At 44.2% G+C, this 24,909-nt stretch overlaps 2 protein-coding genes across 2 annotated transcripts in view; both read left to right on the top strand.

Annotated features, from left to right (window-relative positions):
- BCAS3 (BCAS3 microtubule associated cell migration factor) overlaps nucleotides 1–3,929 on the top strand; it is an 845,338-nt gene extending 841,409 nt beyond the window's left edge. Inside the window, 1 exon segment of the mRNA XM_070735381.1 lies at nucleotides 1,700–3,929. Within this exon segment, the coding sequence (XP_070591482.1) occupies nucleotides 1,700–1,845 (146 nt within the window). The 3' untranslated portion in view covers nucleotides 1,846–3,929.
- Nucleotides 3,930–12,495: 8,566 nt separating this feature from the next.
- TBX2 (T-box transcription factor 2) overlaps nucleotides 12,496–24,909 on the top strand; it is a 51,914-nt gene continuing 39,500 nt past the window's right edge. Inside the window, exon 1 of the mRNA XM_070731022.1 lies at nucleotides 12,496–12,555. Within this exon, the coding sequence (XP_070587123.1) occupies nucleotides 12,496–12,555 (60 nt within the window). The remainder of the gene's footprint in view (nucleotides 12,556–24,909) is intronic.

Here is a 24,909-nt window from a genome sequence, read left to right as displayed (position 1 = left end):
TCTTGTTGTTCTGATGTGCAATGCTCTGTAGTGATGTTTTGAAGGTAGGAGTTGAAACAGTTTGTGTCCAGGATGTGAGGGGTCAGTAAATATTTTCCCCACCCTCTTTTTGACTCGTGCAGTATACAGGTCCTCAATGGAAGGCAGGTTGGCAGCAATTGCTTTTTCTACAGTTCTGATTCTCCTCTGAAGTCTGTGTCGGTCTTGTTGGGCTGCAGCACCAAACCAGACAGTTATAGAGGTGCAGATGACAGACTCAATGATTCCTCTGTAGAACTGGATCAGCAGCTCCTTGGGCAGTTTGAGCTTCCTGAGCTGGCGCAGAAAGAACATTCTTTGTTGTGCTTTTTTTATGATGTTTTTGATGTTAGGTGACCATTTTAGGTTTTGAGATAGTATAGTACATATTATAGTACATGTTAGCATAACATAACATAAGTAGAACGTAGTAATAGAAAGGGTAATAAGATAGTAGGACAGGGACATTAGGCACAAAAGTGCACTTATGCACGCCCCTTACAGACCTCTTAGAAAAAGGGAGAGGTCAATTGTAGATAATGTAAGGTTGAAGATTTTGGGGTTGGGGAGTCAGGTAATGAGTTCCAGGCGGTGACCACTCTATTGCTGAAATCGTATTTTCTGCAGCCAAGTTTGGAGCGATTTACATTCAGTTTATATCTATTATGTGCTCTTGTGTTGTTGTTGTTAAAGGTGAAGTAGTCACTGACAGGGAGTACATTATGATGTACGATTTTATGAACAACAGTTAAATCAGTTCGGAGACGACGTAGTTGTAAATTTTCTAGATTTAGTATTTGAAGTCTGGAGGAGTAGGGTAAATAAATCAAGGGGAATATTTATTCACTCAGAGGGTCCTTGGTTTATGGAATTCCCTTCCAGAAGAGATCGTGGCAGCTGTCAGCCTGGATAGCTTCAAGGCAGGATTAGACAGATTCATGGATGCCAAGTGTATCATAGGTGGTTATTGAAACGGATGTCCAAGTGCTGCCTCTATGTTGGTTGAGGCAGGCAGGGTTCCCTTGGGTCCCATTTGTTGGGGGTCAGGGGAAAGGGAGGGTTTTTCTCTCTCCTTCTGCTCAAGAATCCCCATGGACAATTGGTGGGCCACAGAATGCTGGACTCAATTTTATTTTCATTTATTTATTTATTCGAATTTTAAGCCCCCCTTCTCCTTAGACTCAGGGGGGCTTACAACATGTTAGCAATAGCACTTTTTTAACAGACTTCGGCTATTGCCCCCACAATCCGGATCCTCATTTGACCCACCTTGGAAGGATGGAAGGCTGAGTCAACCTTGAGCAGGTGATGAGATTTGAACCGCTGACCTTCAGATCAACAAGTCAGCTTCAGTGGCCTGCAGTACAGCACTCTACTTGCTGCGCCACCCCGGCTCATATGGGCTTTGGCCTGATTCAGCAGGGCTCTTCTTAGGTTCTTAGGTTCTTAAGTGAATCACTGCTGTGTATACATTAGCAACCTGGTGGTTAACCGAATCAGGCTTTCCCCCTTGACTTTGCTTGGCAGGAGATCGCAAAAACGAGACCCCGCAACCTTGGGACACAGTGGCGGTCGTAAATATGAATCGAGACCGTTTCCCTCCTCCTTCCATCATTGTTCCTCTTTTCTTTTTGGCCTTCGTTGTTAACCAGGACGATGTCTTCTTCTTCTTCTTTTGCAGAGCTCCAACGGGAAGGAAGCATCGAAACCTTGAGTAACAGCTCAGAGTCCACCAACGAGAGCATCCCGCGAACCTTTGATGGTTTCCGGTCGCCTCTCCCGACCGAGAGCCAGCCCTTGAGCCTCTTCCCGACAGGCTTCCCATAAACCACGTTCCTGGTGGGAGGCAGGACCACTTCGACTCGGACTGGACAATCCACCAACCGATCTTCTACACAAGTTTTTCACCTCCATCCAGCACAGCGGCTCCCAAAACACCACGGATGCCGCGTCTCTTTTTCGCTCTTCCGAGATTTCGACCAACAAAATGTGGCATTTACTCCATTGTGCAATAGGAAGAGGGGAAGAGATTCCTCGCTAACATTTCTCCTCCTGATCAGTAACGGGTTCCTACCGGTTCGGATGAGGACGCCACATCGGTAGTAAAACGGGAGCTGTTCGCACAGCTTTGGGTCTCTGGCATGTGCTTATGCGTCCCAGTGAGATTTTGTTTCTGTACATGCACAGGAAGAAAAATCTCAAGAGGGGATGGGCACGCGAGAGAGATTGCGGCAAAATCTCATGCGCGGATGCTTGTGCATGCGTAGAAGCAAAAAGAAGGGCAAAAATTGCTGAAATTTCATCCGTGGGAATGTCCTCACGCAGGCACATGCGCAGAAGCAAAATCTTGCACGGGGGCGTGCACATATGTGTCAGGCGCCCGCATGCCCGCACCAGCCTCGGGATCCCGTACCAGTAGGAAAAAGTAAGTGGAGCCCTTTGCTGATGGTAGAGGATGGCGCGCCGGTAGTGAACGTTGTGCTGCATGCACAGCTTTACTTCCCTTGCATGCACATGTGTGCGTCCCAGTGGAGTTTTGCTTCGTGGTACTGCGCAAAAGCAAAACCTTGCTAGGGGACATGTGCGCGTGAGAGAGATTTCATGCGTGTGTGGAAGTAAAAAAATTGCCGAAATTTCACACATATGCGCTTCCCCTTATGAGATTTTTTTTCCTGCACATGCACGGAAGCAAAATCTCACTGGGGAACCACATGCGCGGAAGCAAAGTCTCACTGGGGAACCACATGCACGGAAGCAAAGTCTCACTGGGGAACCACATGCGCGGAAGCAAAGTCTCACTGGGGAACCACATGTGCGGAAGCAAAAAACCACCAAAATCTAACGCATTTGTGAAACCCCCCGTGAGATTTTGCGCATGCACAAGCAAAAAAAAATCACCAAAATCTAACACACTTGCACATCCCCTCGTGAGATTTTGCGCATGCGCAGAAGCAAAATCTAAGTGAGGACCCACATGCGCGGAAGCCAAAAAGTCACCCAAATCTCACGCACTTGTGCATCTCCTCGCAAGATATAGCTTCCTGCGCATGTACAGAAGCAAAATCTCATTGGGACATGCGCGCATGGAAGAGACCTGAAGCTGCATGCGCAGCGCACCGGTATCAGCAATAGTGGTAACCACTGCTTGCTCCCGACCCTCAAAATCAGAAGTGGTTCTTTTCAAAAGGCGGTCGGTCCTTCTCCCCGCGGCTCCCTCACACCTCCGCGCCAAACCGAGATCGGGACACCCCCCCCCCCCGCTAATTGTTTTTGTAAGACTTAAAATTGAGGTCCGATGACGCCTCCTCCTCTGATTCGGCTGCTGGAGGGGCCAACAGCCAACAGGCCACAACAAGACCAAACCAGATAACGCCATCCGTGCTACAACCTAATGAGAGCCAATCCCACTGCCTTCTAGCACTGATGGCGTTAACTTGTTTGGTAATGAAACGTCTACACAACAGCCACCCAGCTATAAGAAAGCACCAAGGACCCCCTCCGTTCAACCCTGAGCTACAAATATTCTCCTTTCTCGATAAACGCCATTGAGAACTAAATTCAAACAGAACCTGGGCTAATTTGCAGGAATGTTACTTGGGTTCCTTAAATCGACCTTGGATTTGATATCTTTGTAAATCGTCATTCCTCCTCCCATATCAAAAGCCAGGTATAGTCCATGCAAAGGAGTTCTTTACAATTATTTTAATTTTTCTCTCTCTCTCTCTCTTTCTTTCTTTCCTGGGAAGGATAAATGTTGATATATTTTCCCCCCCTTTGGTTTTAGAACTAGACTTTATTTCCACATAAATTCAAAGTGTAAATTTCTTTTATTCGGTTATCATGTTGTTCTTAGGAACGCCTCGTGTCTGTGTAAAAATGCATGTGACGTTGAATAAATTGCAATGGCAAAAGGTGTGGGGTTTTTTGCATTCTGGGGGGGCAGAGTGGAAACCACAAGGTTTAAAATGCCGTCTTTCTTACTACAGATTGTCCTCAACTTAACAACCACAAGCAAGCCCAAAATTTCTGTAAACTAAATGAGACATTTGTTAAGTGAGCTTTACCCCATTTTATGACCTTAAGAACATAAGAAGAGCCCTGCTGAATCAGGCCAAAGCCCATCGAGTCCAGCATTCTGTGTCCCACAGTGGCCCACCAATTGTCCATGGGGATCTTGGGCAGAAAGAGAAGGCGAGACCCTCCCTTTCCCTCGACCCCCAACAAATGAGACCCAAGGGACTCCTGCCTGCCTCAACCAACATAGAGGCGGCACATGGACATCCGTTTCAATAACCACCGATACACTTGGCATCCATGAATCTGTCTAATCCTGCCTTGAATAATTATAATAATAATAATAATTATTATTATTGTTATTATTATTATTGAAATGTCTAACCAGGCTGACAGCTGTCACGACCTCTTCTGGAAGGGAATTCCATAAACCAAGGACCCTCTGGGTGAAGAAATATTTCCCTTGATTTGTCCTCGCTTTCTTACCTGTGAGCTTTAGGGAGGGCCCCCTCGTCCTAGTATTGTGTGATAGAGAAAATATTTTTTCTCTATCCACCTTTTCTATCTCATGCATGATTTTATACACTTCGACCAAGTCACCCCTTAAACTCTGTCTTTCAAGGCTGAAGAGACCAAGGCGTTGCAACCTGGTTTCATAAGGGAGATGCTCCATTTCCTTGATCATACTTGTTGCCCTTTTTTGCACCTTCTCCAGTTCCATTATATCCTCCTTCAGGTGCGGTGACCAGAACTGTACACAGTGCTCCAAGTGTGGTCTCACCATCGATTTGTACAGAGGCAATGCAACACTTGCCGACCTATTTTCGATTCATGCCAAGCATGGAATTTGCTTTTTTTACTGCTGGGTGAAGAAGAGCAGGGGGTTGGACTAGATGTCCTCCAAGGTCCCTTCCAATTCTTCTGTAATTCTGCAAAAATAACCTCCCATTCCCTGATCTGGACATACGTCAGTTGAAGCTTTGAAATTAGTCTCTGCACTCTTGTGTGGCAGTCTCGTTCTCACTTCAGATCTCTTTCCATCCTATCAAGACCAACCTTATTATTATTATTATTATTTTATTATTATTTATTAGATTTGTATGCCGCCCCTCTCTGCAGACTCGGGGCGGATCACAACAGTGATAAAACAATATACAGTAACAAATCTAATTATTATTATTATTATTATTATTATTATTATTATTATTATTATTATTTATTAGATTTGTATGCCGCCCCTCTCCGTAGACTCGGGGCAACTCACAACACAATAAAACAGTTCATAACAAATCTAATAATTTACAATTTAAAATATTTTTAAAAACCCATTATTAAGCAGACATACATACAAGTATACCATACATAAATTGTATAGGCCCGGGGGAGATATCTCAGTTCCCCCATGCCTGACGACAAAGGTGGGTTTTGAGGAGTTTACGAAAGGCAAGGAGGGTAGGGGCAGTTCTAATCTCTGGGGGGAGCTGGTTCCAGAAAGTCAGGGCCGCCACAGAGAAGGCTCTTCCCCTGGGACCCGCCAACCGACATTGTTTAGTTGACAGGACCTGGAGAAGGCCCACTCTGTGGGACCGAATCAGTCGCCGGGATTCGTGCAGCAGAAGGCGGTCTCCGAGGTATTCTGGTCCGATGCCATGAAGGACTTTATAGGTCATAACCAACACTTTGAATTGTGACCGGAAATTGATCGGCAACCAATGCAGATTGTGGAGTGTTGGTGTGACATGGGCATATCTTGGAAAGCCCATGATTGCTCTCGCAGCTGCATTCTGCACGATCTGAAGTTTCCGAACACTTTTCAAAGGTAGCCCCATGTAGAGAGCATTACAGTAGTCGAACCTCGAGGTGATGAGGCCATGAGTGACTGTGAGCAGTGAGTCTAAAATAACAAATCTAGCATTAAAAGTCTAAAAGCCCCATTATTTAAAAATCATACATACAGACATAACATACATAAAACTACATAGGCAAGGGGAGATGTCTCAGTTCCCCCATGCCTGATGGCAGAGGTGGGTTTTAAGGAGTTTACGAAAGGCAAGGAGGGTGGGGGCAGTTCTAATCTCTGGGGGGGAGCTGGTTCCAGAGATATGGCTCTGCCCTCCACCCCACCCATCTTTTAACATAGTCTCCCCCACCACCCACCACCCCTGGCTGTTATCAAGGGCTCCTTTGATATCTGGCCAGCCAGAGTGGAGGGCAAAGCGCAGCGGCAGCCGGGTTATCAGTCCTGGAGTGTGACATTCAACCCCGGTCAGGGGCCACAGCCAGCAACCCCTCCCTGCCTCGCTAGTACTTGCCGGCCACTTCAGCTTTGCAGATAATCTTGGAGTGGCGAGGGAGACCTATAGCCAACGGGTGCATTTTCTTCAACGAAGGGGCTGTTTGTGACCCGTTGATCAGTGGGGGTGGGTGGAAGGAAGGAGGGAGGGAGGGAGGGAAGGAAGGAAGGAAGCAAGGAAGGTGGAAGCAAGGAAGGAAGGATGGAAGGAGGGAGGGAGGGAAGGAGGGAGGGAAGGAAGGAAGGAGTAGAGTAGGAACAGAATAGAACAGAATGGAATGGAATAGAATAGAAAAGAATAGAATAGAATAGAATAGAATTTTATTCGCTACGTGTGATTGGACACACAAGAGATTTGCCTTTGGTGCAGATGCTCTCAGCGTACATAAAAGAAAAGTTTATCAAGCATCATCAAGTACAACACTTAATGATAATCCCTGCACAAATAAACAATCAAATCATATTAGAAACCAGTCAATATAAATTGTAAGGATACGAGCAACAAAGTTACAGTCGTACGGTCATTTGCGGGAGGAAATGAGTGATGGGAACGATGAGAAGATTAATAGTAGTGCAGACTTAGTACATAGTTTGACAGTAGAATAGAACAGAGTACAATGCAATGCAATACGATACGATACAATAGTTTTATTGTCACTTTGAATGTACACTAATTGGCATACATTAAAAATAAAATTTCATTGCATACAGCTCTTAAAGGGTCACCACCTCCAATTTTACACTACATAAATGTTCTGTCGGGCTCTCTGGTAGAATCCTCCCAAAAATTCACAGGTACAAATTTCAGACACACACACGTTTGAAAATTCAAAACAATGTTCTTTATACTGAAAATTCACTTAAACCAAGCCCTCTTTTGGTATAGCAAAGAGCACTCGTCTCCAAACAAACTGGTAATTTGTACAAGTCCCTTATCAGTTCTGTGATACTTAGCTTGCAGCTGTGAGGCAATTCACAGTCCTTCTTCTTTCACAAAGTGAAACACACTTTGCTCTGGTTTAGTTTCAAAGCGGGGGAAAATCAGCACACAAAAGGTCAAAGTCAGTAAAGCAGTCACGAAACACAACGATCAGATAATCCTCCACAATGGCCAAACCCACAGGCTGCTATTTATAGCAGCCTCAATAATGACCACAGCCCCACCCAACCACAGGCGGCCTCATTTTCTTTGATAATAATCTCTCCGTTGTTGTTGCCTATGCATCGCTCTCCGCATGGGTGGCTGTATCATTAACTCTTGTTCTGAGTCCAAGGAGGAGCTAGATAATTGATTTCCTTCTGAGCTGTCTGCCACACTCCTCCTCCCTGTCACTCATGTCTTCTTGGTCAGAGGAGCCTTCATCAGCAGATTCCACCGGGGGCAAAACAGGCCTGCAGCATGTGGATGTCTCCCCCACATCCACAGTCCTTGGGGCAGGAGCTGGGACAGAGCTAAGCACAACAATAAAAATGTCAAGATAAATAAATAAATAAATAAATACATACATACATACATACATACATACATACATACATACATACGTAAATAATTCTGCATATACCCACACATGTTATATGAAACAGAGAAATAACATAGTCCAATTCAGCTGTATCCAGTGGTGGGATTCAACATTTTTTACTAACAGTTCTGTGGCTTAGTGGGTGTGGCGTGGCTTTGTGGGCATGGCTTTGTGGGTGTGGTGGCTTGGTGGGCGTGGCTTGGTGGGCGCGGTGTGACTGGGTGGGCGTGGCAGGGAAAGATTACTGCAAAATCCCCATTTCCTCCCAATCAGCAGAGAGTCGGGAGGCAGAGAAGAGATAGGGGCAGGGCCAGTCAGAGGTGGTATTTACCGCTTCTCCGAACTACCCAAAATTTCCACTACTAGTTCTCCAGAACTGATCAGAACCTGCTGAAACCCACTTCTGGTGGGTTTTCTAACAATACTTTGAGCTCTAATCACATCACACTTAAATAAGCAAAGTCCTGAATAAAGGAAAGGGAGCTTCCTATAATCTAAGAGAGGATGATGCAGAGAGCAGGGGCCACCGCAGTAAAGGCCCCACCTTCTGACCCTCACGGGCTGACGGGATCTGGATTACGGCCATTCTTCTGCATCCTTTCCCTCGCTTGCAATATAACAAATTGGAACTGGAACATCCAGCGTTACGAGACCGGGGGAGAAAGTGGCGATATATCTAACCACCTTGGAAGACTTTTCATGTTCTTGGAAAAGAAAAAGTTGCAGTTCTTTCTTCTATTTCTCCCTGCAGAAAGCAATAAGAAGGAAGGGTATTGTTGTTATTGTTGTTGTTGTTGTTATTGTTATTGTTGTTGTTATTATTATTATTATTATTATTATTATTATTAACAACTTGAAAACTTGATATAAATAACATTATTGACAGTTGAACAGCTAGCCTTATTGTGGTGCAACCAGAACAATATTGACGTAAATACACTCAAAACCATAGAAATTATTATTATTATTATAGAAACATAGAAGACTGACGGCAGAAAAAGACCTCATGGTCCATCTAGTCTGCCCTTATACTATTTCCTGTATTTTATCATACAAGGGATATATGTTTATCCCAGGCATGTTTAAATTCAGTTACTGTGGATTTACCAACCACGTCTGCTGGAAGTTTGTTCCAAGAATCTACTACTCTTTCAGTGAAATAATATTTTCTCACGTTGCTTTTGATCTTTCCCCCAACTTCAGATTGTGTGCCCTTGTTCTTGTGTTCACTTTCCTATTAAAAACACTTCCCTCCTGAACCTTATTTAACCCTTTAACGTATTTAAATGTTTTGATCATGTCCCCCCTCACAACAACAATAAAACAATATCCAACAAATCTAATAATTTAAAAACACTAAAAAACCCTTATTGAAAGCAAACATACACACAAACATACCATGCATAAACTGTACAGGCCTGGGGGAGATGTCTCAATTCCCCCATGCCTAACGGCAGAGGTGGGTGGTGATAGAAATGGTGATAGACTTTAAGAGAAATGCGCCCATGCTTCCAACTCTTACAATATTACAGTATCAACAGTAGAGAACAGTAGAGAACAAGTTTCTAGGTTCTATCATATTTCAAGACCTAAAATGGTCACCTAACACCAAAAACATCATCAACAAAGAATGTTCTTTCTGTCAGGAAGCTCCAACTGCCCCAGGAGCTGCTGATACAGTTCTACAGAGGAATCATTGAGTCTGTCATCTGCACCTCTACAACTGTCTGGTTCGGTTCTGCAACCCAACAAGACCGACACAGACTTTGGAGGAGAATCAGAACTGCAGAAAAAACAACTGCTGCCAACCTGCCTTCCACTGAGGTCCTGTATACTACACGAGTCAAAAATTGGGCTGTGAAAATATTTACTGACCCCTCGCATCCTGGACATAAATTGTTTCAACTCCTACTCTCAAAATGTCGCTATAGAGCACTGCACACCAAGACAACTAGACACAAGAACATTTTTTCCCAAATGCCATCACTCTGCTAAACCAATAATTCCCTCAACACTGTCAAAGTATTCACTAAGGCTGCACTACTGGAGGGGCGGCATACAAATCTAATAAATTGAATTGAATTGTGCTGTTTTATGGACTAACTAACTGTACCCAGCAACGCATTGCCGTGGCTCAGTCTGGGTTTTCCAAAAAAAGCATGTTTTAACCTCTCACAGGTGTGACATCTATATAATATAGGTAGATAAAAACACACGTGTAATTGAATGTGACATTGTGTCCAAATTTCAAAGCAATCGGTGAAGAACTTCAGGAGATTTAAGATGTTGAACAAACCAACATTTACATTTTTATTTACATCGATTGTGTGAGAAATATTTCCCTCTCTCCTCCCAACTCAGCCATTCTCCCTTGTGTTGTGGTTAGCTCTGGCCTAGCTCCTGCCCCAAGGACTGTGGATGTAGGGGAGACATCCACATGCTGCAGGCCTGTTTTGCCCCCGGTGGAATCTGCTGATGAAGGCTCCTCTGACCAAGAAGACATGAGTGAGAGGGAGGAGGAGAGTGTGGCAGACAGCTCAGAAGGAGATCAATTATCTATCTCCTCCTTGGATTCGAACAAGAGTTAATGATACAGCCACGTATGCGAAGAGCGATGCATAGGCAACAACAACTGAGAGATTATTATCAAAGAAAATGAGGCCACCTGTGGTTGGGTGGGGCTGTGGTCATTAGTGAAGCTGCTATAAATAGCAGCCTGTGGGTTTGGCCATTGTGCAGGATTATCTGATCCTTGTGTTTTGTGACTGCTTTACTGACTTTGACCTTTGTGTGCTGATTTTTCCCCGCTTTGAAACTAAACCAGAGCAAAATGTGTTTCACTTTGTGAAAGAAGAAGGACTGTGAATTACCTCACAGCTGCAAGCTAAGTATCACAGAACTGATAAGGGACTTGTACAAATTACCAGTTTGTTTGGAGACGAGTGCTCTTTGCTATACCAAAAGAGGGCTTGGTTTAAGTGAATTTTCATTATAAAGAACATTGTTTTGAATTTTCAAACGTGTGTGTCTGAAATTTGTACCTGTGAATTTTGGGGAGGAGTCTACCAGATAGCTCGACAGAACAGACATCTATATAATATAGGTAGATAAAAACACACGTGTAATTGAATGCAACGTTGTTTCCGAATTTCAAAGCCATCGGTGAAGAAATTTAGGAGATTTAAGATTTTGAACAAACGAACATTTACATTTTTATTTACATCGATTGTGTGAGAAATATTTCCCACCCTCCTCCCAGCTCAGCCATTCTCCCTTGCCTGCTTCTTCCAGAGTTCTGCTGTTTTGTGTACGTGTCTGCATTTGTATGTGTGTGTGATTGTATGTGTATGTGTGTAGTATCAACTCATCCTTTGCCAAGAGATGCCAGCTCAGCAACCAGCTGTTAAAGAAAAAGAGGATATTATCCTTCGCTTTCTCAAAGAGGTTTATGTATAATTTCCCTTTGACAAACAATCTGGGGGGAAAATGTGTTTATAAAGTTGTTAAACTCTAGATAAACTTCAGAGGAAGTTTGGTAAAAAGAACCGGAGCCGTCTGTCTTTGCTCCTTGCTGGTGTGTTGTTATTTTCCAGAAAGCTGGATTACTGGAAATATTTTTTTTAAGATGAAAAGAAATCTAAACAGTTTAGAAGGGCAGGGGGAGAGGGAGAGAGGGAACCAAGCCTGATGGGAAATTGCACGAGGGGGGGGGGAAGCTCTTTATAAATATTAACAGGAAAAAAGATCTTATTCAAGATTATCAGGCACTTCATCTAAAAGGCAAAGCCGCCTTGCAATACATGGGCCGTTATAAAGCCCCTCTTTTCACATAATAAAAGACAAGGCCACCCATATGGGGGGATTGTAATATCAGAGAAACCTTACGAAAGGAAAAAGGGATGAGGAGGGAAGAGGAAGAGGAAGATAGCAGAACCAGGCAGGGACTCCTTGTGTTGGTCAAGGATGAAGCCAGATTGGGTAGGTGTGTGTCGGGGGTACTACTGGTTAAATTGAAGCCTTAAAAAGGTGTTCTGTCTGGGTCACTCCAGAAGCCAAGACCAACCCAAAAAGAGAAGCCAGACACACTGGTAAAAGGCAAAGGCAGTTTATAAAATTCAAGAAAAACACAGGTAACAGAAAATGTCCTTACAAACAGGAAAACGCTGTATCTTCAGATATATCCACGAAGGCAAAAGTCCATGCAGCAATACAGGATTCTTGCTGCCAAGGCGAGGCTGTAGATAGCAGACCTACACCTCCCACGGGTCTTCCAAACTGCTGGGCCACAAGCCAGGAACAGAGACGTCGAGAACAAAGCAGGACACCGTAACTCCAACTGATAACACTCCACATGGCTTCAAGGGCTTGCCTGCCTTTTAAACCCTGCTAAGGAGGACCACACCCAAGCCCAGCTGTTCCTAATTCAGTGCTGATAATACTTCTTTAATTGCTCCTTTCTTTGATCTGAAAGTCTTTGTCGCATGTCAATGACGGCTTGTGCGTCATCACCCAATGACTCCAAGCTACTGGCTGGGGAGAGCCCCCCTCCCCGGGGGCTCTCATGCTGTTCTCCTTCGTCCCATTCCTGACTTTCCTCTCCCCCGTCCGACTGTTCAGCCCCCTCCTCTTCGCTGTCCTCCTCCTCCGGGCATGGAGCCAGCAGAGACACAGCTGGTCCCTGAGCAGCCTCAGGCTGAATCACAACAAAAGGTAGCCTAGAATTGCTGTTTCTTATTCGCCCCATTTTTCTTGGTATAAAATAAAAGTTTTTCTCTAAGTAAGCTTTTTTTACTGGTGATGTCTTGGTAGTTTGCAAAAAATGGATGATAGACGATGGATGGATGGATGGATGGTGTTGTGGTTAGCTCTGGCCCAGCTCCTGCCCCAACGACTGTGGATGTGGGGGAGACATCCACATGCTGCAGGCCTGTTTTGCCCCCGGTGGAATCTGCTGATGAAGGCTCCTCTGACCAAGAAGACATGAGTGACAGGGAGGAGGAGAGTGTGGCAGACAGCTCAGAAGGAGATCAATTATTTAGCTCCTCCTTGGATTCAGAACAAGAGTTAATGATACAGCCACGCATGCGGAGAGCGATGCATAGGCAACAACAACTGAGAGATTATTATGAAAGAAAATGAGGCCACCTATGGTTGGGTGGGGATGGGGTGATTAGTGAGGCTGCTATAAATAGCAGCCTGTGGGTTTGGCCATTGTGGAGGATTATCTGATCGTTGTGTTTCGTGACTGCTTTACTGACTTTGACCTTTTGTGTGTTGATTTTCCCCCCACTTTGAAACTAAACCAGAGCAAAGTGTGTTTCACTTTGTGAAAGAAGAAGGACTGTGAATTACCTCACAGCTGCAAGCTAAGTATCACAGAACTGATAAGGGACTTGTACAAATTACCAGTTTGGTTGGAGACGAGTGCTTTTGGCTATACCAAAAGAGGGCTTAGTTTAAGTGAATTTTCATTATAAAGAACATTGTTTTGAATTTTCAAACGTGTGTGTTTCTGAAATGTGTACCTGTGAATTTTTAGGAGGAGTCTACCAGAGAGCCTGACAGAACAGATGGGAGGGAGGTAGATATGGGATCAAGGGCTATCTGTAAACTATGCAGTGGTTGTGGGAATGAGCTGACACCTCTTTTTAATTCCCACTTTTTATTGAAAGAGTTAAATGATATCTAGATAGATATACTGTATATCTAGATAATCTATAATCTATCTATATCTAACTCTCGTATCTATCTATCATATCTCTCTATCACTATCTAATCTATCATATATATCTTTCACAACTGTCATATTTGTCTCTCTGTCTATCTATCACATCTATCATATCTATATATCTATCATACTGTATGGAAACATAGAAAAATAGAAGATTGATGGCAGAAAAAGATCTTATGGTCCATCTAGTCTGCCCTTATACTACCCTGTATTTTATCTTAGGATAGATATATGTTTATCCCAGGTATGTTTAAATTCAGTTACTGTGGATTTACCAACCACATCTGCTGGAAGTTTGTTCCAAGCATCTACTACTCTTTCAGTAAAATAATCTACTATAAAATCTAGAGTATCTACTCTATCTGTCTATCTATCTACATCTATCTATCTATCTATCTATCTATCTATCTATCTATCTATCTATCTATCTATCTCCAATCTATTATATATATTTATCTAATCTATCACATCTATCATAATTGTCTGTCTGTCTGTCTGTGTCTGTCTGTCTGTCTATCTATCTATCTATCTATCTATATTTATCTATCTATCATCTATTATTTCTTTCTTTCTATCTATCTATCTATCTATCTATCTATCTATCTCTAATCTATTATATATACATCTAATCTATCACATCTATCATAATTGTCTGTGTCTGTCTGTCTGTCTATATCTATCTATCTTTCTTTCTTTCTTTCTTTCTTTCTTTCTTTCTATCTCTATCTAACCTGTCATATCTATTTATCATATCTATCTCTATCTATCCATCTATCCATCTATCTATCATCCATCTTTCTATCTAATCCTGATCTCCCCGCCTAATCGTCAAAATAGCACATTGCTACCAGGTCTGTCTACAACTGCCTGCCTGAAGGCAGAGTCAAAATAGAGAATCCGAGCTTCACATGGACCACAAGCATATGGTATATTATAGTTGGTGACCAAATCAGCCAGATCTTCAGTCTGGATTTGGCATTCTTATCCACCTGTTGAATCTTTCCCCGAGACCTAGGATAGGCAGATGTGGAGATTGACCTTGTTAAAGCCATCCTGCAGGTTAGCTGTTCCAAGTAAAGCTGCAATTGGCTGATTGTTGTTATTGTTGTCAATATTGATGGATATTATTGTGGTCTGTCTGTCGGAGAGTCAGACAGATGTGTGGACAGAATTTGGCATTTTTGTCCCCCTCTCGAGGCTTTCCCAAGGAAAGAGAATAGAATAGAATCTTTCAATAGAATAGAATAGGATAGAATAGGATAGGATAGAATAGAATAGAGTTCTATTCTATTCTATTCTGTTCTATTCTATTCTATTTTTATGGCATAAAAATCCGACAGACAGACAGACAGACAGACAGACAGACAGACAGACAGACAGACAGATAGACAGATAGTGATTAGACACACAAGGGATTTGTCTTTGCTCTTTATTAATAATATTAAAGCTGTTGTTGTTGTTGTTGTTGTTGTTGTTGTTGTTGTTGTTGTTTAGCTGCAATTGCAAATAGGCCGACCGTACTATTTGCCTTTGACTTACGTATGGTTTGATTCTGGCGCGAAGTTGAACGTATCCCGTCCCGGCAATTCTCCCCTCCCCCAAAGCAAACTTCCCCGCTCTCCCTACCAAAGAGAAACGCCTCCAATTCGGGGCCCCGCTTTTCCCTCCGTCCCCACCCCACCCCCGTTTTCTCCCCTCCTGTCGGTCCACACGAACCCCCTTCCAAAACGGACCTGCCGCGGACCCCCAATCCGCCTTCGGAACAGAAAGCGGCGAGCGTGCCTTTATCTGGGGGTGGGGGTGGGTGGGGGTCTTTCACGCATCCCCAGAAATCTCCACCGCCTCTATTCTTGCCTTTACCCTGCGGAGAAAATCACTTTCTCTCTTTGGTTCGCACAATACACGAGTTGGAGGTTTATCCCGTCGTGGGAACGGGTCTGTTTTATCCTCCAGAGGAGAAAAGCCATTTCGTAGACTAGGGAGGGCGAATTTTGGGGAAGGGGAGGGAAGGGAGAATAGAAGAGAAGAGACGGAGGATTAGGATAGAATGAGGATGGGATGGTATAGGATAGGATAGGGTCGGAGTTAGAAGGGACCTTGGAGGTCTTCTAGTCCAAACCCCTGCTTAGGTAGGAAACCACACATCACTTCAGACAGATGGTTATCCAACAGCTGCTTAAAAACCACCTCAGCACGGGAAACACTCTGTACATGCTCAGAGGCATCCCTGATTGTAGCAAAATCCCATCTTCGACGTCAACTCGTTGGATCCGTTCCCTGGAAACTTTACGCCCACGGGATCCGGGTGGAAATAAGAATACGCCTGGGGGCTGAATTCGGGGTTCAGATGGTCCACAGAAACCCTATCTCTATCGAGTTAATCCTTCCTTCCTTCTTTCCTCTCTTCCTTCCTTCCTTCCTTCCTTCTGTTACTGGTTTGTTTCATTGTTTTCTTTCACTTCCTCTTCTTTCTCTTTCCTTCCTTCCCTCCCTTCTTCCTTCTTTCCTTTTGTCCTGGTTTCTTTCCTTCCCCTACCGTCTTTCCTTTTTCTTTCTTTCTTTCTTTCTTTCCTTCTTTCTTCTTTCTTTCCTTCCTTCTTTTTCCTTTCCTTCCTTCCTGTCCCTCCCCTCTCATTCATTCCTTTCTCCTTTCCTCCTTTCCTCCCTTCTTCCTTTTCTTTCCTTCTTTCCTCTCTTTTTCATTCATTTTCATCTTTCCTTCTTTTCCTCTTCCTTCTCTCTCTCTTTCTCTCTCTCTCTTTCTTTCCTTCTTTTTCTTTTCCTTCCTTCCTGTCCCTCCCTCTCCTTCCTCCTTTCCTTTCTTGACTTTTCTTTCCTTTCCTTCTTTCCTTTCTTTTTCATCCATTTCATTCATCTTTCCTCCTTTTTCCCTTCCTTCCTTCCTCTGTGCCCCCCTTTTTCTTATCTTTCTTTCTTTCTTTCCTTCTTTCTTTCTTTCAATTTTATTAAAGGAAATTGTATAAATTTCCATGGTTCCCCCCCCCTCTCTCTCCCCTTCCTTCCTTTTCCTTTCTTTCTTTCCTTCCTTTTCCTTTCTTTCTCCAGTCCGTCCTTCCTTCCTGTCTGCCCGCCCGCCCGCCCGCCCTCTCGTTTCCCAGGGCGTCCCAGGTTCTCTCTTTACATGCACAAAAGACGCGTGTTTCCAGGTCAAAAATCCAGAAGACACGTTTGCAAATTGGGGAGCGTCCTTCAACACAAAAACGGCCACTGCTGAATTCCGTGCGGCTCTCTTGACTACGGTGGATTTCCTGATCTGTGGTTTATATCAGTGTTTCCCAACGTTGGCAAATTGAATATATCTGGCTGGGGAATTCTGGGAGTTGAAGTCCAAATATCTTCAAGTTGGGGTGGGAAGAAAATCAACACACACACACACACCCTTTACGAAGGCGACATCCGGGCTGTAGAAATCCGGACAGCCGCTAGAGGGGAGCAGGTGTCGATGTCTTTGTCTCTATGAAACAATTCCAATTTCCCGACCCGGATTTTTTTTTATATAAAAACCGCCTTTCACGTTGGATGGGACGGGTGGGAGATCCCCCCCCCAGCTAAATTGGTACGGAGTGTGTGTGTGTGATGCAACAGAAATATTGAGTATGAAACAGTGGTGTCATTATTTTATTTTATTTAATTAATTGAATTTAATCTCGAGGGATCCTCCCTAGATTCGAGCCTGCTTGGGCTTGTACAGGTGCGCGTGTGAATGGCTTGTACACGCGTGCGTGTGAGTGGTTTGTACACAGCGTGCGTGTGAATGGCTTGTACACGTGTGCGTGTGAATGGCGGGACCGTGCCCCAAAGCAGCCGTTCAATAGCGGACTCCTCTCCCCTCCATGCTGTCTATCCACCCTCCCTGGTTAGAGGGCAGTACTGCAAATTACTTCTGCTGATCACCGGCTGCCAGCAGTTTGGCAGATCGAATCTCAGTAGGCTCAAAGTTGACTCATCCTTCCAAGGTCGGTAAAATGAGGATCCAGATTGTTGGGGGCAATATATGATGATTCTCTGTAAACAGCTTGCAGAGAGCTGTAAAACACTGAAGCGGTATATAAGTCTAAATGCTATTGCTATTTCCAACAAAAGACCTGCGAATCCTCCTTCTCTTAAAAGGGACTCTCAACTAGCGCCCCAAATCGGCTTTCCGATCTTATAGCTAGAACGGAGTAATTCCTCGCACGTTTGCCCACGGCCGAGAGTCCCAAAACCAGGTTAGAGCCCACCCGTTCCCCAATCCCTTTTCCTGGCCTTCCCAGACGGAAGGACGGAAGGAAAGAAAGAAAGAAAGATAGAAAGAAAGAAAGAAAGAAAGAAAGAAAGAAAGAAACATAGAAGACTGACGGCAGAAAAAGACCTCATGATCCATCTAGTCTGCCCTTATACTATTTTTTGTATTTTATCTTAGGATGGATATATGTTTATCCCAGGCATGTTTACATTCAGTTACTGTGGATTTACCAACCACGTCTGCTGGAAGTTTGTTCCAAGGATCTACTACTCTTTCAGTAAAATAATATGTTCTCATGTTGCTTCTGATCTTTCCCCCAACTAACTTCAGATTGTGTTCCCTTGTTCTTGTGTTCACTTTCCTATTAAAAACACTTCCCTCCTGAACCTTATTTAGCCCTTTGACCTATTTAAATGTTTCTGTCATGTCCCCCCTTTCCCTTCTGTCCTCCAGACTATACAGATTGAGTTCATGAAGTCTTTCCTGAGACGTTTTATGCTTAAGACCTTCCACCATTCTTGGAGCCCGTCTTTGGACCCGTTCAATTTTGTCAATATCTTTTTGTAGGTGAGGTCTCCAGAACTGAACACAGTATTCCAAATGTGGTCTCACCAGCGCTCTATATAAGGGGATCACAATCTCCCTCTTCCTGCTTGTTATACCTCTAGCTATGCAGCCAAGCATCCTACTTGCTTTTCCTACCACCCGATCACACTGCCCACCCATTTTGAGATTGTCAGAAATCACAACCCCTAAATCCTTCTCTTCTCTGAGTTCCACACTTTGAAAACTCGATTGCTAAAGTCGTATTTTTTACAGTCCTGTTTGGAGCAGTTAATACTAAGTTTGTATCTGTTGCGTGCTTTTGTGTTGTTGTGGTTAAAGCTGAAGTAGTCATTCACAGGCAGGATGCTCTCTACATGGGGCTACCTTTGAAAAGTGTTCGGAAACTTCAGATCGTGCAAAATGCAGCTGCGAGAGCAGTCATGGGCCTACCCAGGTATGCCCATGTTTCACCATCACTCCGCAGTCTGCATTGGTTGCCGATCAATTTCCGGTCACAATTCAAAGTGTTGGTTATGACCTTTAAAGCCCTTCATGGCATCGGACCAGAATATCTCCGAGACCGTCTCCTGCCGCACGAATCCCAGCGACCGATTAGGTCCCACAGAGTGGGCCTTCTCCGGGTCCCGTCAACTAAACAATGTCGGTTGGCGGGCCCCAGGGGAAGAGCCTTCTCTGTGGCGGCACCGACTCTCTGGAACCAACTCCCCCCGGAGATTAGAACTGCCCCTACTCTTCCTGCCTTCCGTAAACTCCTTAAAACCCACCTTTGCCGTCAGGCATGGGGGAACTGAAACATCTCCCCTGGGCACGTTTAATTTATGCATGGTATGTCTGTGTGTGTGACTGTTAGCATATGGGGTTTTTTAAATATTTAAATATTTTAAATTGTCTGATTGCTTATGATTTGTTTTTTACATGTTGTGAGCCGCCCGAGTCTTCGGAGAGGGGCGGCATACAAATCTAAGTAATAAATAAATAAATAAATAAATAAATGTTGCAGCCTGTGCTCTTGTGGGCAAGACTTAGATCGTCGTAGTTCTAAGCTTTCTAGACCCAGGATTGCAAGTCTAGTTTCGTAGAATATTCTTGTTTTGAGTGGAGGAGTGAAGGGCTCTTCTGGTGAAGTATCTCTGGACATTTTCGAGGGTGTTGATGTCCAATATGTGATATGGGTTCCAGACAGATGAGCTGTATTCGAGGATTCCTTCAGTGAAATTGAAGGAAAATGGGCTAAACTGGAGCATTCACAGCTTCTGTAGGCAAGCTGTTCCACTGGTTAATTGTTCTAATTGTTCTAATAATCTCATTGCTGGGATCAATATATGCTGACTCTCTGTAAACCGCTTAGAGAGGGCTGTAAAAGCACTGCGAAGCGGTATGTAAGTCTAAGTGTTATTGCTATCGCAGACTAACTCTGCCCACTGCTAGGAGTTCGATCCTGACTGGCTCCAGGTTGACTCAGCCTTCCATCCTTTCGAGGGTGGGTCAAATGAGGACCCAGATTGTTGGGGGCGAGAGGCTGATTCTGTAAACTGCTTAGAGAGGGCTGTAAAAGCACTAGGAAGCGGTATATAAGTCTAAATGCTATTACTATTAAGACAGCCCTGCACGTCGCACACAGAGAGGGAGAGAGAGCAGGAAAGGTTGGCGGCTTTCGCTTGAAGATTTGATTGCGGCCAAGGCTCCCGGGACCACTTCCATTCATTTCCTGCCGAGCTGGAGCTGATGGGGGGGGGCGTCAGCTACGACCGCTGCTGCTAAAAGAAATGCGACCCCCCCAATCCATCAGCCGACATTTGGCTAAGTGGGCCGGACAGGGTACCAGCGGTCCCGCTGGCCGGGGTCAGCCGGAGGAGGCGAGAGCAAACGGCCAGGCGCGCCCCCCTAGCTCCCTCGGCGGGGGTGGAGGTGGGGGGGCTCCGTGCGTGCGTGTGCAAAGAGGGAGGGGCCGCCCGTGTGACGGGAGGGAAATATGAAGGACTTTGACAGGTCTTAACCGGTCTGGCGCCAAGGCCGGAGTCGGAGGGGCTAAAAATAGAGGGGGGGGGACGCCCGGGCGGGAAGATGAAAAGACGCGCGAGGGGGGGGAAGGGCGCTCCACCCAGGACAGGGGGGTGGGGGAGGGGAGGAGGAGGGAGAGGAGGAGGAATTGGTTACTTGCATCCCGATTCCAGGTGTCTCTCATAGATATACGTGTATATGCAAACAGGCATATATTATTATTATTATTATTATTATTATTATTATTATTATTATTATTATTATTATTATTATTATTTAGAGTTATATGCTGCCCTTCTCCGAAGACATATATACTGTATATATATATACATAATATATATACTCTACTACTAGATATACTATATAAAAATAAAGGGAACACTCAAAGAACACATCCTAGATCTGAATGCATGAAATATTCTCATTGAATGCTTTGTTCCGTACAAAGTTGATTGTGTACAACAGCAGGTGAAATTGATTGTCAATCAGTGTTGTTTCCTAAGTGGACAGTTTGATTTAGTTGGACTTATACAGTATTGTGTTCTTTTATCTATCTATCTATCTATCTATCTAGATCGATCGATAGATCGATAGATCGATCGATCGATCGATCGATCGATCGATCGATAGATAGATAGATAGATAGATAGATAGATCGATAGATCGATCGATAGATCGATAGATAGATAGATAGATAGATATGGATGGATGGATGGATAGATAGATAGAGATAGATAGAGATAGATACATAGATAGATATAGATAGAGATAGATACATAGATACATAGATACATACATATAGATGATAGATAGATAGATAGATAGATAGATAGATAGATAGATAGATAGATAGATAGATAGATAGATAGATAGATAGATAGATAGATGCTCCTTCAATATACCAGGGTGATTCCATAGAAAAAACATATAACACTTCCCTGGTACAAAGATCCTGTGGCCTAGAGGTTGATTCTCTGTCATACAAGGCAATGGCTACAAGTTCAAATCCTAGTGAGAGGGTATGGCTAGCTGATGAGGCCAGAACAAGGCCAAAATAGTTCTATCCTCGTCTCCCTTAATTTTCTACAATTTAGCACAAATATGTCACGCACATGCACACACACATATATATACATACCTATAGGTAGATAAATATAGATATAGATATATACACGCACTGCTCCAAAAAATAAAGGGAGCATTTAAACAATCCAACGTAACTCCTTTTTATTAATAACCTTTTCATTCCCATCTTCCTTCCTCCCTTTCTCTCTTTTCACCCCATCTTCCTTCTTTCTTTCCTTCCTCCTTCCTTCCTTCCTCCTTCCTTCCTTCCTCTTTCCTTCCTCCTTCCTTCCTTCCTCCTTCCTTCCTCCTTCCTTCCTCTTTCCTTCCTTCCTTCCTCCTTCCTTCCATCCTTCCTCCTTCCTTCCTTCCTTCCTCCTTTCCTTTTCATTCCCACCTGCCTTCATCCCCTTCCCATGGACGAAATTCCCCCACTCCCGCCCCACCAATACCCTCCCCGCGATGCGCGCGCCTGTGTAAAACGAATTCTTACTGCCCTCCACAATAACGTTCAGCTCCCCAAGAAGAGACGGTTCTCGGATCTGAACGTTTCAAAAGCCATTAGCGCCTTAAGGACGGGAAGTTTAACCCGCGGGCGACCCTCTCTCTCTCTCTCTCTCTCTCTCCCCCCATTTTCTACCAAGGCGCCTCTTCCCCGCCCAGTTTTCATCCGGGCTGGGATAAATGAAAAGATCTCGAGAAAAGATTCGCCGGCGCCGGTTCCTCTTCCAATGTTCCCGGTGACATTTTTTATGGAGGGATGAATTCAATAGAACACAAAAATCTGCCACTTTTTTGGCTCAGCGAGAGAAATCTATCTATATAACTATTTATCTATCTGTATCTATCAAATATCCATCCATCCATCCATCCATCTATGTTTCTATGTTTCTATCCATCCATCCCTATCTATCTATCTATCTATCTATCTATCTATCTATCTATCTATCTATCTATCTATCCATCCATCCATCCATCCATCCATCCCTCCCTCCCTCCATCTATCTGTATCTACCTGTCTGTCTGTCTGTCGGTCTGTCCATCCGTCCATCCGTCTGTCCATCCATCCATCCATCCATTCATCCATCTAAAACCCCTCTGACATTAAAAACCCATCATTCCCATTCACACAACAAACATACATTGCATTCGTCGGCCAGGGGGCTAGGGTCTAGTGGCCCCATGCCTGGCGACATAGATGAGTCTTGAGGCAAGGAGAGTTGGGGCAATACGAATCGGGGAGGAGGGGGATAGGACGACAGCTGATTCCAGAGGGCCGGGGCCGCCACAGAGAAGGCTCTTCATTGTCTATGCCGTCTATGAAATGCAGCCTTCCCCGGGATTCCCTTTTGGGGGAGGGGGGCCTCTTTATCTTTATTATTATTATTATTATTATTATTATTATTATTATTATTATTATTATTATTACTATTATTATTATCATCAAAATAATAATAATAATAGTAGTAGTAATAATAATAATAATAATAGTAGTAGTAGTAGTAATAATAATAATAATAATAATAATAATAATAATAATTAGCGTTAGCATTAGCATTAGCATTATCACTATCAGGTGAGGGGTAGCATACAAATCTAATAAATAATATTATTATTATTATTATCTTCTTCTTCATCATCATCATCATCATCATCATCATCATCATCATCATGATGGCTTGTTTGTTTTTGTGTTGGGAGGTAGGAAGGGAGCCGTTGCTTTTAAACCACGGATCGGGGCGCTCTCTGTTTCTCCTTACCCTAACCCTAGCTAACCTAACATGGTGTGTATTAAGGGGGTGTCGAGAGAGTAAACGGGTGCGCGTATGTGTCTGTTAAAGGAGGCACAAACTTCTGGACCAGGCCTTCCACGACAATAGACCTTTCCGTGGCAGGAAACATGAAATTGAACGGAGTTCCAACCAAGCAAGTCGGAATCTGAGAAGCCTTTTTGAATCCCACGGAATGAAATTAAGAGAGAGAGAAAAGCGTGAATAGCAATGGCACTTCGACTTATATGCCGCTTCGTGGTGCTTTGCAGCCTCTCTAAACGGTTTACAGAATCAGCATATTGCCCTAGTGGGCGAAGGCGCCTGTCTCTGCAGGGCATCAGTCCGTCGGAAAATGGGGAGCCCCCCCCCAGTCTCCCAGGTTTGTGGCTACTAGAGACCCTAACTAACGCGGCTCTCTCGCCTTCGACTGGAAACTGGAAGGAAATCCAGCCATTGCTCAGAAAACACTGGCGCGAAGAGTTCAAATCCACCCTCGCAACAGGTGTATCCGCCAAGGTTGCAACCATTTTCTGCATTAAACTGCCCTGCCCGCCCACCAATTAACGAGAATATTCCACTCTTTCCCCTATTTTCCAAACGCGTTTTGTTAGGATTATTTATTCGCTCTCTTCCTTCTCTCTCTTTGCTCTCTTTGCTCTCTTTGCTTTCTTTCTTTCTTTCTTTCTTTCTTCCTTCCTTCCTTCCTTCCTTCCTCCCTCCCTCTCTCTCTCTGCTCTCTTCTCTTTCTCCTCCTGTCCTCTTCCTATCTCTCTCCTCCCTGTCTCTCTAACCCTCTTTCTCTCTCTCCTCTTTCTCTTCTTCTTTCCCACTCTATCATTTTCCTTCTCCCTTCTGTTTGTCTCTTTCTGCCTCTCTCCCTATTTCCCACTCTTTCTCATTCTTTTATCACTGTCTCTGTCCTCTTCTCATCTGTTTCTCTTTTCTCTCTCTCCTCTGTCTCTTTCCCACTCTCGTCCCTTCTTTCTCTCTTTCTCTCTGTTTCTCTGTCCCCTCTGTCCCCTTTGTCTTTTCTTTCTTCCCCTTTCCTACTCTATCACTTTCTCTCTCTCCCCCTTCTCCCTTCCTTCTACCTCTACCTATCTATCCATCTATCCATCTATCCACCCACCCACCCACCCAGAGGAGGAAAAGAAAGAGAAAGAGGAGGAAGGGAAAATGAGAAAGAGAAAGATGAGAAAGAGAAGGAAAAGAAAGAGAAAGAAGAGAAAAGGAGAAAGAGAAAGATGAGAAAGAAAGAAGAGGAAGAGGAGGAACAGAAAGAAGAGGAACAGAAAGAAGAGAAAGCTGAGGAAGAGAAAGCTGAGGAGAGAAAGAGAAAGAGGGAAAGAGAAAGAGAGAGAGAGGAGAGAGAGAGAGAACAAGAGGGGGCAGAGAGAGAGTCCTAAAGTCACCCAGCCAGCTTTCTTGCCTAATGTGGGACTAGAACTCCCCGTCTCCTGGGGATGCGCCCAAAGTCACCTAGCTGGTTTTCCTGTCTTAAGGTGGGACTAGAACTCACCGCCTCCAGGTAGATAGCTGAAAGTTCCCTCGGCTTTCATGGAAAGGCAGAACCAGAACTTACGGGTCTTCCGTTTCCTAACCTGGCGCTTTAAAACCAGGAAACCGAAGTGGCTCTTTCATATTCAACCGCCTCTTTCTGCTTCGACTAGAAGACCTCCAAG

This window comes from Erythrolamprus reginae, chromosome 1 (genome assembly GCF_031021105.1).
Source record: "Erythrolamprus reginae isolate rEryReg1 chromosome 1, rEryReg1.hap1, whole genome shotgun sequence".
Lineage (NCBI taxonomy): Eukaryota > Metazoa > Chordata > Lepidosauria > Squamata > Dipsadidae > Erythrolamprus > Erythrolamprus reginae.
The sequence above is the reverse complement of the archived record's forward strand: the minus strand, read 5'-3'. Positions and strand labels throughout refer to the sequence as shown.